Below are 16,743 nucleotides of genomic sequence, written 5' to 3'. Positions count from 1 at the left end.
CGACCTACTTGGACCAGGCCAGAGTTCAAGTGCTATCAGTGCGGAGGAGCACACTTGAAGAGGAATTGCCCTCAGTTGACAAGCAAAACAGGAGGAACAAGTTTCATCCGTAAATGCTACATATGCGATCAGCCTGGACACTATGCTGACAAGTGTCCAAATAAGAAGGATATAATAGTGAGAAAGACAGTTGCACCAGCTATAGAGAAACCCAAGGCAACAGGCAGAGTCTTCGCCATGACCAGCACTGAGGCTACACAATCAGGTAACCTCATACTTCAACAATGCTTGCTAATGGGACATAAAGTTTTAGTGTTGTTCGATTCTGGAGCAACACATTCTTTTATCTCTGATGAATGCGCAAGGAGACTTAACTTAGAGAAACGCGAATTGGGGTGCGAATTGATAGTCTCGACCCCGACATCCGGACAGGTAGCAGCCAACGCAGTATGTGTTGGACTTCCAATAGAAGTAGCAGGTCGCCGATTCAAGGTGAATCTGATATGCTTACCTTTGGAAGGCCTGGACATGATATTGGGAATGGATTGGTTAACCAGTAATTACATAGTGATCGACTGCGGACGACGCAGTGTGGTATTTCCAGAAAGAGAAGGACTGAAATTGATCACGTCGCAAGAAGCTATTAAAAAGATAAAGGGTGGAGCTATGTATTTCATGCTGATAGCTCAACCTGAGAAGAAGAGTGCGGCATAACACATCCAAGACATCCCAGTGGTAAATGAGTACCCGGATGTTTTTCCAGATGAAGTGCCAGGGTTACCACCTAGCAGGGATGTAGATTTCTTAATTGATCTAATCCCAGGGGCTGGTCCAGTGTCAATGGCTCCGTATCGAATGGCACCTGCAGAGTTAGCAGAACTCAAGAAACAAATTGAGGATCTGCTGGAAAAGAAATTCATTAGACCCAGTGCGTCACCTTGGGGAGCTCCGGTACTACTGGTGAAGAAGAAAGATGGAAGTTCGAGGTTGTGTGTAGACTACCGGCAGTTGAACAAGCTTACAATTAAGAACAAGTACCCACTGCCGCGAATTGACGATTTGCTGGATCAATTGAGAGGAGCTGGAGTATTCTCGAAAATTGACTTAAGGTCTGGCTATCATCAGATCTTAGTCAAACCAGAGGATGTTCCAAAAACAGCGTTCAGGTCGCGGTATGGACACTACGAATATGTAGTGATGCCATTTGGAGTAACGAATGCACCAGCCATATTCATGGACTACATGAATAGAATCTTTCGTCCTTGGCTGGATAAGTTTGTCGTTGTCTTCATAGACGACATTCTTATTTATTCCAAGACTAAGGAAGAACATGTCAAGCACCTTCGGACGGTACTTGAGGCACTTAGGGAACATCAGCTTTATGGAAAGCTGTCGAAGTGCGAATTCTGGCTAAGCAAAGTACATTTCCTTGGTCATGTCATATCAACCCAAGGGATTGCAGTAGATCCTGCGAAGATAGATACAGTGCTGAAGTGGGAAAGACCTAAGTCTGTCACTGAAGTGAGAAGTTTCTCTTACGGTATTGGAAGTCCAACACATACTGCGTTGGCTGCTACCTGTCCGGATGTCGGGGTCGAGACTATCAATTCGCACCCCAATTCGCGTTTCTCTAAGTTAAGTCTCCTTGCGCATTCATCAGAGATAAAAGAATGTGTTGCTCCAGAATCGAACAACACTAAAACTTTATGTCCCATTAGCAAGCATTGTTGAAGTATGAGGTTACCTGATTGTGTAGCCTCAGTGCTGGTCATGGCGAAGACTCTGCCTGTTGCCTTGGGTTTCTCTATAGCTGGTGCAACTGTCTTTCTCATTATTATATCCTTCTTATTTGGACACTTGTCAGCATAGTGTCCAGGCTGATCGCATATGTAGCATTTACGGATGAAACCTGTTCCTCCTGTTTTGCTTGTCAACTGAGGGCAATTCCTCTTCAAGTGTGCTCCTCCGCACTGATAGCACTTGAACTCTGGCCTGGTCCAAGTAGGTCGGCTGTATGGCTTTTTCATCTGTCTGGCCTCAGCGACACTCTTCTGGCGTCGAGCCACTGGATCAGGATCCTTCTCCAACTGTTCTGCACTCTTAGCCTGCTCCACCAAAACAGGAAATTGTCGTACCCTCAATGGCACAACCACCCTCTTCAGCTCATGCCTAAGACCTCTTTCAAACTTCAAACAACGCCATTCCTCAGTGACGGCTTGCGAGTAGAATCTCGCCAAGTGCTCAAACTTGTTCACATATTCTTGTACCGTCATACTCCCTTGCTGCAATGCCAGAAAGTCGGCCTCTCGGTCTTGCTTGGCCGTGTCGGGGAAATACTTTTCCAAAAACCTAGTACGGAAATTGGTCCAATTCACCTGCTCAGCCCGGTTCTGCATCTGCTGCTGCATCCCCGTCCACCAGTGTTCCGCATCATCTATCAGTAAATATGAAGCGAAGTTGAGCCTCTGCTCATCCGTACAGTTCATTACACGGAAAATCTTTTCACACTTCCGCATCCAGGCATCAGCTTCATCCGGACTAGCTTTGCTGGAGAACTCAGTAGGTTTGTGGCGTAGAAAGTCCTCCACCCTGACTGGTCCAACTACTTGTCGGGTTTGAGTAGCTACAGGAGGTTGCATCGCATCGACCATTCGATGGATAGCTTCAGCAATATCCTCCGCTCCAGTGCCATTGCCGTTCCTTCTCCTTCCATTTGTCGCCATCGGAACAAACCAAATACTTCTTTGTAGATACCAACATAGACTGAGCTATTATCTTAATAAATTTCAAAATTAGTAGTCAGCATATTAGCACAACCAATACTATCTAATGCGATACTCTCACTTCCCAAGAGCCCAAAAATCATTTCAGGAAAAGTTTTGCTCTGATACCAAGTGTAACATACCTCCAGGAATATTACTTGGTAAAATAATAATAAAAGGAAAACATACTCATATTCATTAAACATAATTTCCCAAAAAGGTAGGAAATTTAAAACTTCAGTTATATCTTACATCACATATGATTTAAAATTTATCACAGACCACTCATAGTTTTAAAACATAATAAAAACATTTAACATAAATCTTCTTGAAACATTCCGTAGACCCCTCTCCGTGCCTATGCAGCTCCTGGCTCACCTGCATCAGTATCTGCTCCCGGATAAAAATTTATCCGATCATCGCCACACACACAAACAGATAGGGTGAGCTATGCATATAAAATGAGTAAATATGAGAAACCCATACCCCAAAAGAATTTCATAATTATTTATGTTTAAACCTTTCAATTCCCTCTCACTCAAGACCCATTATGAGTGTCATGCACATGCTCTTGGTCTCGGGATTTCTTGTGCTCCCACGAACCTCCCCGCTCGTGGTCAAACCTACGAACCTAACTCGTTCGTAGTCCTACCCTACGGACCTCCCCGTCTGTAGTCAAACCATCCGAACCTCACCCGCTCGGACCATGACACGCATGCAATCACCATACTATGGACCTCCCCGCCCATAGCAGCACCAGGACTAACTTGTCCAATATCCCATCATGCGGTCCCAACTCATCACGAACCTCCCCGCTCGTGACCTCATCCGAACACATCCCGGACCCACTAAGAACTTAGTCCTTAAAGCCCAAAGGTTAGCACAACAACCTGCCGCAACAGAAAATAAAACACCGACACTGCCTAGGCAATTGTCAAGTGGAACAACATCACTGACCGCCTGGCGCCACACTCAGCGCTGCCAGGCGCCAGGTTACAGGTACCAAATCAGAAACAACCTCACTTCGTCTGGCGGTAACAAACAACCCGTCAGGCGCCACACATCCACACAACAATACAAGCATCGAATCTCGCCTGGCGAGACCAACCACTAAGGCCAGGTGCTGGCCTAAGGAAGTCCAGAAATTAGAATACTCATTTACAAAGCAATGTCAACGTTACTAACCGACACCTATTACGGTTTTATCACTAATTTTCTCTACAGATGTCTAATTGAGGTGATTCCTTTTTGATTAGAAACTAGACTTCCATATCTTTAATTTGACTACTAAACCACTAGTTTTGGAGGTCTAAGCTATTGGCAATTTAAAAAACGAAAATCAGGGATCCTCTAGCGTTTTTCCAGCTTTCCTGTCCTGACGTCTGCTCATTGTTTCGATCGTTACGTTTTCCATAGACATCCAAAATGAATCTCTACCGTTCAAAGTGAAGAACAACATGTTGTGAAACACCTTACACAATTTCACCTAAATCGGACGGTTAACGAAGCAGGAAATGCAGTTTTACAAAAACTGCACAGACCAGAAAAATCGATGGAGCCTGGCGGCATGAAACTAGCGCTGGGCGGTTCCTGTTCCATGAAAAGTACGAAAAACAGCGTTTTTCATGAATCAGAGCACCACGCCTCACTGGTATGGCGCCTGGCGGTAACCAACGTGCCGCCAGGCGGTTCCTGCTGTTCCAGGAACCCAAACATTTTTCTTTGCACTTGCGAACCTCAACCCTTTCACAACAACTCTGAGTTCAACCAATTTATGACTCTATAGGATACGATTCCATCTTTTAGGATTACAATTCATTCTCTAACACTTCCCATACCCGAATTCATTCACCCTTTCCATTTAAATTAGTGTCGTTTTCGAAATCCCCAATTCATCAACCCTAAAATAACCTTCATGCAATCTTCTTCTCAATTAAACCCCAATTCCACGAATTTCCAATGAAATACGATGTTTAATCATTCATAAATATTAGAACGTGATTTCTCCTTGATTAGAAACCTCCCAGAACCTGTGAAACATCAAAATCGAGCCAAAAGTGGCTCGCGTCGCCTAGCGGGTATTCGTCACCGCTAGGTCCTTCATAAAACCCAGAAAACTGGGTACTCTAACATGCACCGCCTGGCGGTTAAGCCCGTGCCGCCAGGCGGTTTCGTCTCTAGAACCCCCAATTACCCAGAAACAAGATGAATCGCCTGGCGGTGATTCATCACCCGCCAGGCGATTTCTGGAAAATTGCAGAAAATACGAAAATACATGAAATAACATAGTACATGCATTCAAATTTTCATACATTTCATACAAATAAAAACAAGAAATAAAAGATTCGGTTCCAGCTCCCCTAACCTGGATCTAAGCTTCCAAGGAGTTCCTTCAATGATGGTCTCCTTTTTTCTTCTTCTGCACACCTTTCCTCCAAAATTTTCAGATTTCCCTCTCTTCCACACTTTTCTGCTCTGCATTTTTCAGACTTCCCCTCCCATTTTTATGCAAATTTTCGTCCAACTGAAATGAGGGCTCATTAATGCCACTTGTTAATCTTTTTATTTTTCTTTATTTAATGGAATATGTTAAACTTTTTTATTAATGAAGTAGAAATGCTATAAAAATAAATATGTTATGGTGTAATCAATTATATGGATCATGTTATCTATCACCACCATTAATTTGCTGCAATCGATTACCATCAACAAAATTTGGACATTTGATGCGAAGGTAATCGATTACATCGTAAGTTAATCGATTACGAGTAACCTTAATCGATTAAATAATCGATTACACAAGTCTAAAATTGTAAAATGTAATCGATTACCAAAGCCTGTAATCGATTACTGAAGTAACAAGAGCCCCCTGGAATATAAATCCTAACTTGGTAATCGATTACAAAAGAGTTGTAATCGATTAACGAACTAACAGGAGCCCCTGGAAAATAATTTTTGCCTTGGTAATCGATTACAGAAACCCTGTAATCGATTACACCTGTAGCAGGAGCCACTGGAAAATTACTTTTTCCTTGGTAATCGATTACAGAAAGAAACCCTGTAATCGATTACACCTCTAATAGGAGCCCATGGAAACTTATTTTTTAACGTGGTAATCGATTACACAAACCCTGTAATCGATTACACCTCGTCTTCCACTATAAATTACAACATTTTCTCTCTCCGCCGCTGCACACCAAAATCCCAACTCGCGCCCCCTTTCCCTCCTCCGTGATTTCACCATTGTGCCTTCATTTCTTAACCAAATCACCTCCCGTTCGTTGCACTCTTTCTCATTTTCAATTCTCTACAAAACCCACCGATTAAAAGCTTCAAAAACACCCAAAATGGTTGAATCTTCAAGGAAATGAAAGACTCAAACCAGTGCTCACCGCCGCCGTGGTGTCGCCGTCAACGAACCGGAAGAAATAATTGCACCCTCACAACCACAGAGACTCTTCTCTTCCGTAGCACAATATGAAAGATATACTTCAAAATTTTCCGACAGAGATATTATTGAACCCAGATATCCTGATGATTTTATTGCTGAGCAAAACTTTGAGTGCTATGATATACTGCACAACTTGGGATTATTACCTTTTTCGACTAATCGTCAATGTTATTATCCGGAGTTAGTTAGAGTATTTTATTCTAACTTACAAATTACTGATGAAGGGGTTATTCTTAGTGAAGTTAAGCATGTCAAGATTAGAATGGATATAAATATGTTTTATCGTATAACCTAGTTGGGCACTCAAGGGGTCTGTTTTGAGGGAAACATGGTGGAGGAATGGAGAGATGATTATTCGAGTCACAATGCAAAACTAATGATTTATCGTGACAATGTAAATATTGGAGGAAGATTACTGGCAGGCCAAATGAAAGTGGAAACATGTATCCTGCACTACATCTTATGTCGATGCCTGGTGCCCCGATCAACTAACCTTGCCCAAGCTACTAAAGAAGACATTATCTTAATGTGGGCAATGCTGACCGGAAGGCAACTTAACTGGGGTCATCTGATTAGATATCGCATGAAAAAGGCATTAAGAGACAATGCCCCTTTACCATATGCTAATCACATTATTGACATTTTGATTAAGTTTAATGTTCCTCTAAAAGATGAACCATTTGAGGAGGTTAATTGGAGAACAGGTCCAATTGGTGCTGAAGTTATTCATTCCTTTGGTTTTGTAAAAAACCAAGATGGTGAATGGATTCATAAACGTGATATGCAGGATGCACCTATTCATGATGATCGCACACCATCTCCACTGCCTCAGCCTACCCAGGATGCATCTACTGCTATGCTTAATGATATTATCCAAGAAATCCAAGATCTTCGGGCTTTTGTTGGTTCAAGATTTGACAGTATAGATGCTCGGGTTGGTCAACTTGAGGAAGACATGGCTTATGTGCGGCGCCAATTTCCTCCTTCTTAGATGCATTTTGATGTTTATTTCATTCAAAAACTTTGTATTTGTTTAATGTACTTTCACCTTGACATTATTATGTTAGTACTTTAATTGATTGTAATGTTTTTTTTTTCATTATTATCACTGTTTTTAGTTTGATATTCAATTATATCATATGTCATTGCTTTCCTATCCAATAAAATGTTTGTTAACGTTTTTTTTTCAAAAAATTACGCATGTAATCGATTACAGTTTGTGCGTAATCGATTACGTAACACCCAGAAAACTGCAACGCATTTGTAGTAATCGATTACTGCTTCAAAAACGTTACCCCCCCTGCACGATTACAACATTCAGTAATTGATTACAGTATACAGTAATCGATTACTGCACCAAAAACGTTCACCCCCACACTATTTCGTCCTTTGACTTGCTTGACCAAGAAAACGTTTGGGGGCTACACGATTTCTTCATATGAAAACGTGCACCTCCCAAACGATTTGCTCATTTCCGTAATTTTTTAAAAAACTGCCTAGTTCCATAATAATGCAGAGTGATTTGCCTAGAAGGGAAAAAAAACCGAAACATAGATTAGTACTGAGACCGTTGTGGAGTTCTCCATAGATCAAACTGAATGTTTCTTTGTTTAGTTCTGAAGCTATAGTTCTACGATGATCCTTCTTAACAGTCTCATTTCTCGTCTTCCTATGCTCTTGTATTTTAGTTTTTCTTGTATTTCAGTTTTGTAAACTGCTTTGGGGTTGTGGTACTCACTTTTAATTAGGACTTTCTTGTCAAGAGTAGAATCCGAAGAAATCTAGTTTGTTTTCATTTAATAAATAAAAAATATAAATCAATAATTATTAAGAGTAAAATACATAAAATTGATGTTATTGATAAAATAAATCAATAATTATAAAAACACAAATAATTAAATTTATTAAGTTATTATTATACAATTTTAATACAAAAAATATATTAAAAAAAACAAAGGTAAAAAACCATATATTATTATCCAATTGCACGTTACATAGAATTATAATTACATGTTGTCGTAACAAATCGAATACAAACCAAGAATGTAAATAACGGAAACAAAAAAAAAAACTAAAAAGAGACTTAGGTTTTGAACAAAAAAAAAGCCATTGATGTAGGCGAGAGCTTAGTACTCATACCTTAAAAAAAACACAATTTTGATTATTTATTAAAAGGATGCAGTTGACGATAGCTCGAGTATTCATACCTTTTAAGAAGGTAATTTTATTTTGATTGAAAGGTATACTAGGTAAGCTAACGCGGATAATCGCTTGAGCTCAACTACTACTCATATACCTTGTAAATATTTGTATTATTTAGGTTTAATTATCATTTTGGTTCCCTAATTTGTCGATTTAATTCATTTTGGTTCCCTTATTATTTTTTGGTTCAATTTGATCTTCTAATTCTTCAAAAAGGTTTAATAGGTTTAATTTGGTCACTGCCGTTAAGTTGACGTTAACACCCTCTCCGTACATGTCATGTGTCATTTTGTGGAATTTTGTAATTTTTATTTTATTTTTTTAAATTTTTTTAAATTTTTTATTTTTATTAAAGAAAATTAAAATGCCACGTGTCACTTTATAATTGTGACATGTAACATCCCGTTTTCATAGTTTTTAAACTATTAAACAAAACATCTAAAATTTTTAATAATTCATAAGCAGATGATGACATAGGCCAATATAACATATAATACAGTCATCCTCAAAATAATCATACATACGCTGATCAACATACACAGCCCATACACAACATAAAGGTTACATCTACTACTGGTACGTCTGACATAATCATCTCCCGCCCCGAAGGGGTGTATCCTCACCTGCACCTATATCTGCTCACGCCATTCAATAGGGCGATCATTGCAAAAGTAGAAGACATACAAAACACACCATAGAAACTAGAAGGGTAAGCTAACTTGAACAAAGAGTAAATCATGCAATTTTCATACTAAGACAGAAAACATACTTCTATTACACAATCACTTAAATCATCAAATTAATCCTGACCAGAACACCACACATCATTCTAGACTCGATATCCGGATTATGTAAGTGGCATTGGAGCTCTTGGTGACTTGCACTTAAGATGGTTCCTAAACTCTGCAGAGTTTTAGGCACAAGGGGTATTCACCCAACCACTCTCAAGGTAAATCCCATCACCTCTATGATGGATCGGAATCATAGACCAGGACCTCCTGCTACTCCCCCCGACGTATTCCATCATACTATACTTGAGTCTTAATTGTTACTATGAGCGTCAGGATGTCACCAATCTGAGTCCTCATGCCCTTACATTCACTAAAACCACATTCCTTAGGATTTCCCTTGAGATCCTAACTCCAACATATTCCCATTCACATCAAATTCGCACTCAATTCCATCACACAGTCTAACATGCATAAAGATCACACACAAGACCAACTATCATCATTTTAAAGCAGTTAATATAGCATCATGTAAGCCAAACAGTGAGAAAACTAACTTCTGCAGGGAATCTCGTTTAGGCTAGAGAGTTTCGCCTAAGCTAGAGAGTCTATCTCGCTTAGGCGAGTTGATCTCGCCTGGGCGAGACATCATACAGTGGCGAATTACAAATCCTGGGCGAACTCTCGCTCAGGCTAAACTGGCTCGCCTAGACGAGATGTCATCTCGCTCAGGCGACCCCAGCTCGCCTAAGCGAGATTTCGTGCAGTTACAGAGGTGATCTTCTGGTATTTTCGCTCAGGCCAGAGCTGCTCGCCTAGGCGAAAATACCAGGATTACTCATCTGTTCTACGCATGCATCCTCGCCCAGAAATCATCTCACACTTAGAATTACACACAGGCAAATTCAAACACCAACTAAACACAGAAACAGACAATTCTACCACCCAAGAACACATCTCCTACGAAATTGAGCTAAAAGTTAGCTTCCCTTACCTTTTTGCCAAGAACTAGATTGATGGAGTCAGTGGATAGCAAGAGAGCAGAATTCTTCCGTTTAACCTAGGAGAATCCATCATCAAGACAGGGGAGACGAAGAATAACATGATCAGATTCATAATTCAAAGAGTGGTTAGTGGATTCTAACTGGAATTGAGCTCGATTTGGAGATATAACCTACCTAGGAGGATGGAAGCTGAGGGAGGAGTTGCGGAGGGTCCTGTTGGCTGGTCCTTCCAGAGTCTGAGTAGGGAAAGATTGAAATAGTGAAATGGCAGCACAGAGATGAGAGAGTGGGAGAGGGTTTGAATTGTAGAGAAAATTGAGAGAATGAGGAAGAAGAGAGGGTGTTTCTGTTTTTAGAAAAGAAGCAAAAAGAGGGGTATCACATGACATGTGTCAATTTGAGATTTTTTTATTTAAAAAAAATATATTGCCATGTGATAGGTCATGATTGTGTCACGTGTCAAGTTATTATTGGTTGTTTCTAATTTAGTCCCTTTATTTAAATTTTTTATTCAATTTAGTCCCCTAATTTTTTAAAATAATTTAATTTTTTCCTCTCCAATTTGATACCAAATTAATAATTAAGCTTTATTACAATTTGTACATTCATGTTAAAATAATTTTTTATCATTTATACATCAAATCACTCCCTAAATATTCGTGTTATTTTATTTCTTACATTTTTCACTTATAAATTTTTACACTTAAAATTTTGTACACATGTAAAAAAAAAATTAAATAGTTAATGGAGTAATTTGATCTATAAATATAATAAAAATTATTTTAACATGTATATATAAGTTTTAATTAAGCTTAATTATTAATTTGATCTCAAATTAGATAGGACAAAATTGATTCATTTTAAAAAATTGGGGGACTAAATTGAATCAAAATTGTAAATAGGGACTAAATTGAAAACAATCAATGTTAGTTTGACACGTGGCACAATCGTAACCTGTCATGTTACACTTTTTTTAATTAAAATAATTAAAATTAAATTTTTTTTATCAAGTTGACACGTGACACAACTATGACGTGACATGTGGCAGTTTAATTTTATTTTTTTAAAAAAAACTTTAAAAAGATTAAAACTTTCACAAAATGACACGTGACATGTACGTAAAACGGTGTTAATGTCAACTTAATGGCATGTATCAAATTGAACCTTTTTAAAGAATTAAAAGACCAAATTGAACCAAAAAAATAATAAGAAGATCAAAATGAACCATACCAAAAATGATAATTAAGCCTATTATTTATTAAAAATAAAAGCATAGGTTGATAAGAAAAATCAGTTGGGTACTCATATCTCTTAAAAATATATTTTAATTATTTATTAAAAATACATTTAAGTATTAGTCTAATGCAGACGATCGATTGCTGAAGGATACGGACGATCAAATACTTATACCTTTTAAGATGCGAATAATCACCTTTCAATTTTAATTTTATAAATTTTATTGATTAAAAAAAAGGGGAACGTGTGAGAATGATATAAAAGTTTAAAACAACTGTTTAAAAAATAAAATAAAATAAAATCTAAAAACTTGAATAAAAGCAATGGGAGCGGGAATAACATGTAGGGAGTGCACGCAGAGAAAGGAAACCATATGCAATTTATCCCAAAATGCTAGTAAACTAAGGTAGGATTTTTAGTGTAAAAAATGAGCCTAAACTTGGTCCTAACATTCCATGCACTTCATCGGTTTACCAAGAGAAGCTCAAAATTTAAATGAATATATTAATTTTTAGAAATAGATCATACGAAACAATTAGCAATTAAATACAAGGAACCCAAAAACTTTCCAAAACTTAGGATCAATGCTTCCTTCACTCTTGGTGTCCAAATTAAAGCGATGCAGTTGAAACACATTCCTTAAACAAATAAACAGAGCCTCCCCAAGGGATCAAACAGATAGACAAAACTAGAATCACACAGATGACACAATAACCGTAAAAATTAATTTACATGAACAAATGAACCCCAATTCCTCCGATCATCAACCGAAAACACCAATTCCTTGAGACTCCACCAAAACTGTTTCTCCCCAAACTCCATAGGCACATACAGGACGTCAACAATTCAAACCCACATCGAAAGAGAAATCAGTGAAACAAGAATATTATCAGGACCAATCATTCCAGCCATGATTCCAAAAAGAGAGATAGGGTGATTGCCGTGAACACTGGCTGAAACAGCCTTGGTTCTCCTTGCTAACCCTTATGATGGCTGACACAGAGGAGGGACGAACATTGGAGAGAGTTGACGATGGAATCCGGTGGGGCTCCGGTAGTGGCGAAACTAGTTCTCTACCATCACAGCGAGTTCGACATAGGAAGGAAATCCAGAGGCGATATCGGAGATGTCTGTTCCGGCGAAGGTGAATAGCAGAGGCGACTTCAAAATTCAACGATGGGGGTGAGCTCTGTTGAAGATGACCGGCTAGATGACGGCTCAGTGGAGAACGTTGGTGGTGCAGAAGTGGCACGTGATGGCGGGCGATGATCCAACGAAGAATTGACGGTGAAGAAGAATGAGAAATTGGGGATTGATTCTGTGAGGGTGATACCGAAAAACCTAATCCATAAACAGTCATTGGCCACTGGTTTCCCCTCTTTGTCTCTGTTTTATTCATTTCTGGCCATTGTTTGAATATTAATCGGATAATGCTCATAAATAAGAAATAATGTTCATCCTCTAAATTCTGGTGTTTCTTTATCATTCTCAGTGTCTGGCTTCTGCTCTGGTCTGGAGTTTGATTAACTGCACCAAATTAGCTTTGAAGGACGAGTGAACTTATTTTTATGACATTTTCAAGGTTGAGGATGCAGACCCTATTGGTAAAAAGTATGACAAGGGTATATATACTATTATTTCTTGTGTTGTTACTTCTTTTTAAAATAAAATCAGTCTGCATTGAAGTATCTGTTATGCAAATCTATCTTATTGAGTTGATAATGTATTGAAGCAGCACCTTATATTTTTTTACTTGAATGTTGCTGCAACATAAATCATTGATTATTGGTCAGCTGTATATTTTAAGCACTTAGTTTTTGGTAAGATTTAACTATTATTTGAAATTGTTAGAAGAAGTTTACTATTGTGTTCTAGAATACTCTACAAAGCTTTTTTCTGTTGTTATCTGTCTCCCATTCCCTTGCAATTAGTTGCGATACCTGGCATTAACAAGCTGTAAATTTTGACATTCTAGTTTCACTTCCGTTTTGACAGCTCAATTTGTGGGTAAATATAATGTTGTGGATGTAATTATCTTATTGATATTAACATAAAGTAAGCCTTCTTTCCTAAATGTTATCTCTCTCTGATATGTTGTGATGCTCCACTTCTTTTGAACTGTCTTGTCATTCTCTCAACCAGTTGTTTTACTTCCCTCAGTTGGTTGATGCCTTTTTTAATTGATATTTCCAATCTTGTTAAATTTCTTCATATATTTTATGATTCCATTATTAATCATAAGAAGATTGTTACGAATTTTGTGATTGCTAGTTCAATTCCACATTTTTAAACTTCTCTACAGAGACAAATTTATCAGTTTTACATAGCGGACATTGCTTTCTCAGAACCATTTTTATCTCAATCAAGTTCTATTTTATGACAAATTAATTTGTTTGGTTAAGTGTCATCTACTTATTCTTTTTGGTATTGGTGGGAATCAAATTCTTTCTCTATTCCCCTTTTTTATGGTTTTGTATGCATGCTAAATTTGCACGTTCTTTTGTTCTTTTTATGAAAATTAACAGTTACGTCACTTAATCTGTCCCCCTTCTTTGACGCTTAGAGTAAGGTTTATGAATAAAACTTCGGAGATAATTATTATGATAATAGTGACTCGATCTTAATTCTAATACGGGAGACTGTTATGATATTGTGCTGGTTGTTATGACGAAAATGAAATGATTAAAAGTTCAGAAATAATTATTATGATAATACTGACTCTATCTTAATTCTAATATGGGAGATTGTTATGATATAGTGCTAATTGTTATGATGAATATGAAATGATAATGGTTGTGGAAAAAAAAAGAAAAGATTATGAAAGTGGACGGTAGGTTTTTGGTCGATGTAAAAGGGACGCTAATCAATGCGCGAAAGGATAGGATATTTAATTTAGGCTTAAATATTTTTTTTCGTTCTCATTTTCGTGTAGTGTTTGTTGCAGATGATTCTCATTTTTATCAAATGTTTAAAATGGTCTTCATTTTCGTAATGTTTGTTGCGGATGATCCTCATTTTTACCAAATGTTTAAAATGACTCTCATTTTTGCAATTTGTGTTTAATTTAGTTTTTTTTTTCCTGTGACGTCGTTTAAATCAGTAACGAAGCACGATTTTCGTAGTGTTTGTTGCGGATGGTCCTCATTTTTACCAAATGTTTAAAATGGTTCTCTTTTCGCAATTTATGTTTAATTTAGTCCTTTTGCTGTGACGTCGTTTAAATCAGTAACGAAACACTATAAAGATGGCACTGTTTGTATTACATTGTATTGGAGGTGTTAAATTAAACACAAATTACGAAAATGATGACCATTTTAAACATTTGGTAAAAATGAGGATAATCTGCAACAAACATTACGAAAATGATGACCATTTTAAACATTTGGTAAAAATGAGATCATCCGCAACAAACACTACAAGAATGAGGACGAAAAAGGTATTCAAGTCTTTAATTTAAATAATAAAATTAATGGAACAAAAACAAAGAATATCACCTAACATGTTCAATGTATATCTTATTTCTACTATCAATCTAAACTACATTTGAAAAAATTTCTACAATTTTATCCAAATCATTTAAAAAGAAATAGTGACTAAAGGATTAAAGTCACGAGACTACAATAATTAATTAGTCTCTATAATTTTTATTATTCCTATATTTATAAATTATAACTTTAATCTTATTTTTACTCTAAAAAAAATTAATTTCAATATTCAAATTTAATAATATCACAAGTTAAATATGTTTTGGGTCTCTTAACTTCTAATGAAAATTAAAATTAGTTCATTTTTAAAATTTTAACCTGGTTTATTCTCCTTATTTTAAAAATGTATAAATTTAGTCATTTTAATCAAAATTTTGTTAAGTTTATTTGATGTTTCAAATGCATTTCATGATAAAATTATATTAGCTGAGAAATGTATTATTTGGGATAAAAATTCATGTAGTTGGATACAATAGTTTCTTTTATAATAAATTGTGGTTACGAAAAGGTAAGGAAGGATTGGGTGACTACATATAGTTGCTTATATACATATAATATATATATATATATATATATATATATATATATATATATATATATATATCCGAATCGTTTCTGGATTATAATTGGAACCCCTTTTTTTTTATCCATCTCACATCAATAACTCGACCTCTACCGTCAATGGGTAGTTTTAGACAAGTTTCCTTTGAGGTGGATACCTGAATGCCAAGTATAGCTCGTAATAATCTATCTTCGGGGGAATATGAGGATTTTTTTGCCATTTGAGGTGTTAATTTCCCCACAAAAACATCGTCCGTTTCGACCCACGATCCGAGAATCACGATTTCATTTTTGTCTAAATTTCGGACTAATTTGGCTTCTTGATGTGAAATTTTATTAGTGATTCTTTCATAATCATAGCTTGTCATATGAGTATGAATTTCATATTTCCGTATGTGAAAAGAAGTAAAAATATCTAAACATAATATATTTCTTCCTCTCTTAATTTTTGGTTATACACTTTTTTTTCTCTCTTAATTATTTAGCTTGTTTTTTCAAGATTTAATCTTTAAGATAATTTTTCTTCTTATTATTATACAATTTTTTCTTTCGTACATGGTTATGTTCAAATAGTTGTTCCTCAATTTCATTTTATCAAATAATATTTAGGTCACACATTTAATTATCTTTACTTCTTATAACACACACACACACACACACACACACATACACACACACACACACACACACACATATATATATATATATATATATATATATATATATATATATATATATATATTTATTTATGAGAATGTTTGACTCTTAATGTGTAGCTCTTCTTTTTGTTAATGATGATGCCAATGAGTTTTTAGAGTTTATGGCAAAAAAGAAAAAATCTAGAACTATAGTTATGAAAATAAAGTTGAATTATTAATTGGAAGAAGATAATTTGCTACTTACACAAAAATTTGATATCCTATCATGGTGGAAAACAAATGGGATAAAGTTTTCAACCCTTCAAGCAATTAAAATTGATGTTTTAGCTATTCCAATAACAATTGTAGCTTCTGAATATGCTTTTAGTATTAGTGGTCAGATATTAACTTCTTACAGTAGTCAACTTCATTGTATTATTATAGAGGCTTTGATGTGTACAAGAAGTTGGATATGGAACTCAAACCATCTAGGTAAGTTACTCAAATTTATTAATATTTATTGTTAGTATTTTTTATGAATTCTCATTTAATATTCTACATTTGGTGTTTGTAGGTGTTAAAAAATTAAAAGAAAAATATGTTCTCTTGAGTGAAAATGAATTTGATGAAAAAGGTACATTATATTCTAGTAATTAAAATTTTCAATTTCATTTAT

At 36.3% G+C, this 16,743-nt stretch overlaps 1 protein-coding gene and 1 long non-coding RNA gene across 2 annotated transcripts; one reads left to right on the top strand and one right to left on the bottom strand.

The window, feature by feature from the left end:
• Positions 1–1,758: 1,758 nt before the first annotated feature.
• Positions 1,759–2,723, bottom strand: LOC146884785 (uncharacterized). Its single transcript, XM_085676029.1, has 2 exons — positions 1,910–2,723; positions 1,759–1,841 (listed from the first exon to the last, which is right to left on the bottom strand). The coding sequence occupies exons 1-2, from the start codon at positions 2,721–2,723 to the stop codon at positions 1,759–1,761; spliced, it is 897 nt and encodes a 298-aa protein (XP_085532155.1).
• Positions 2,724–11,177: 8,454 nt separating this feature from the next.
• On the top strand, positions 11,178–13,035 carry LOC146884784 (uncharacterized). The gene is made up of 2 exons (XR_014996666.1): positions 11,178–12,752; positions 12,876–13,035. It is a non-coding gene; the product is annotated as an uncharacterized LOC146884784 (long non-coding RNA).
• The last annotated feature ends 3,708 nt before the right edge of the window (positions 13,036–16,743 follow it).

The sequence above is a fragment of the Vigna unguiculata genome, chromosome 7 (genome assembly GCF_037176805.1).
Source record: "Vigna unguiculata cultivar grain cowpea cultivar isolate G323 ecotype 2 chromosome 7, ASM3717680v1, whole genome shotgun sequence".
Classification (NCBI taxonomy): Eukaryota; Viridiplantae; Streptophyta; class Magnoliopsida; order Fabales; family Fabaceae; genus Vigna; species Vigna unguiculata.
Note: the sequence above shows the minus strand (reverse complement) of the source record. Positions and strands in the feature narration are given on the sequence as shown.

Excerpts from the sequence above, each read along its gene's own strand:
- LOC146884785 (XM_085676029.1), bottom strand. The coding sequence starts at position 2,723 with ATGGCGACAAATGGAAGGAGAAGGAACGGCAATGGCACTGGAGCGGAG. Across the intron at positions 1,842-1,909 it reads AAGCAAAACAGGAGGAACAG|GATATAATAATGAGAAAGAC; the intron begins GTTTCATCCGTA and ends CCAAATAAGAAG.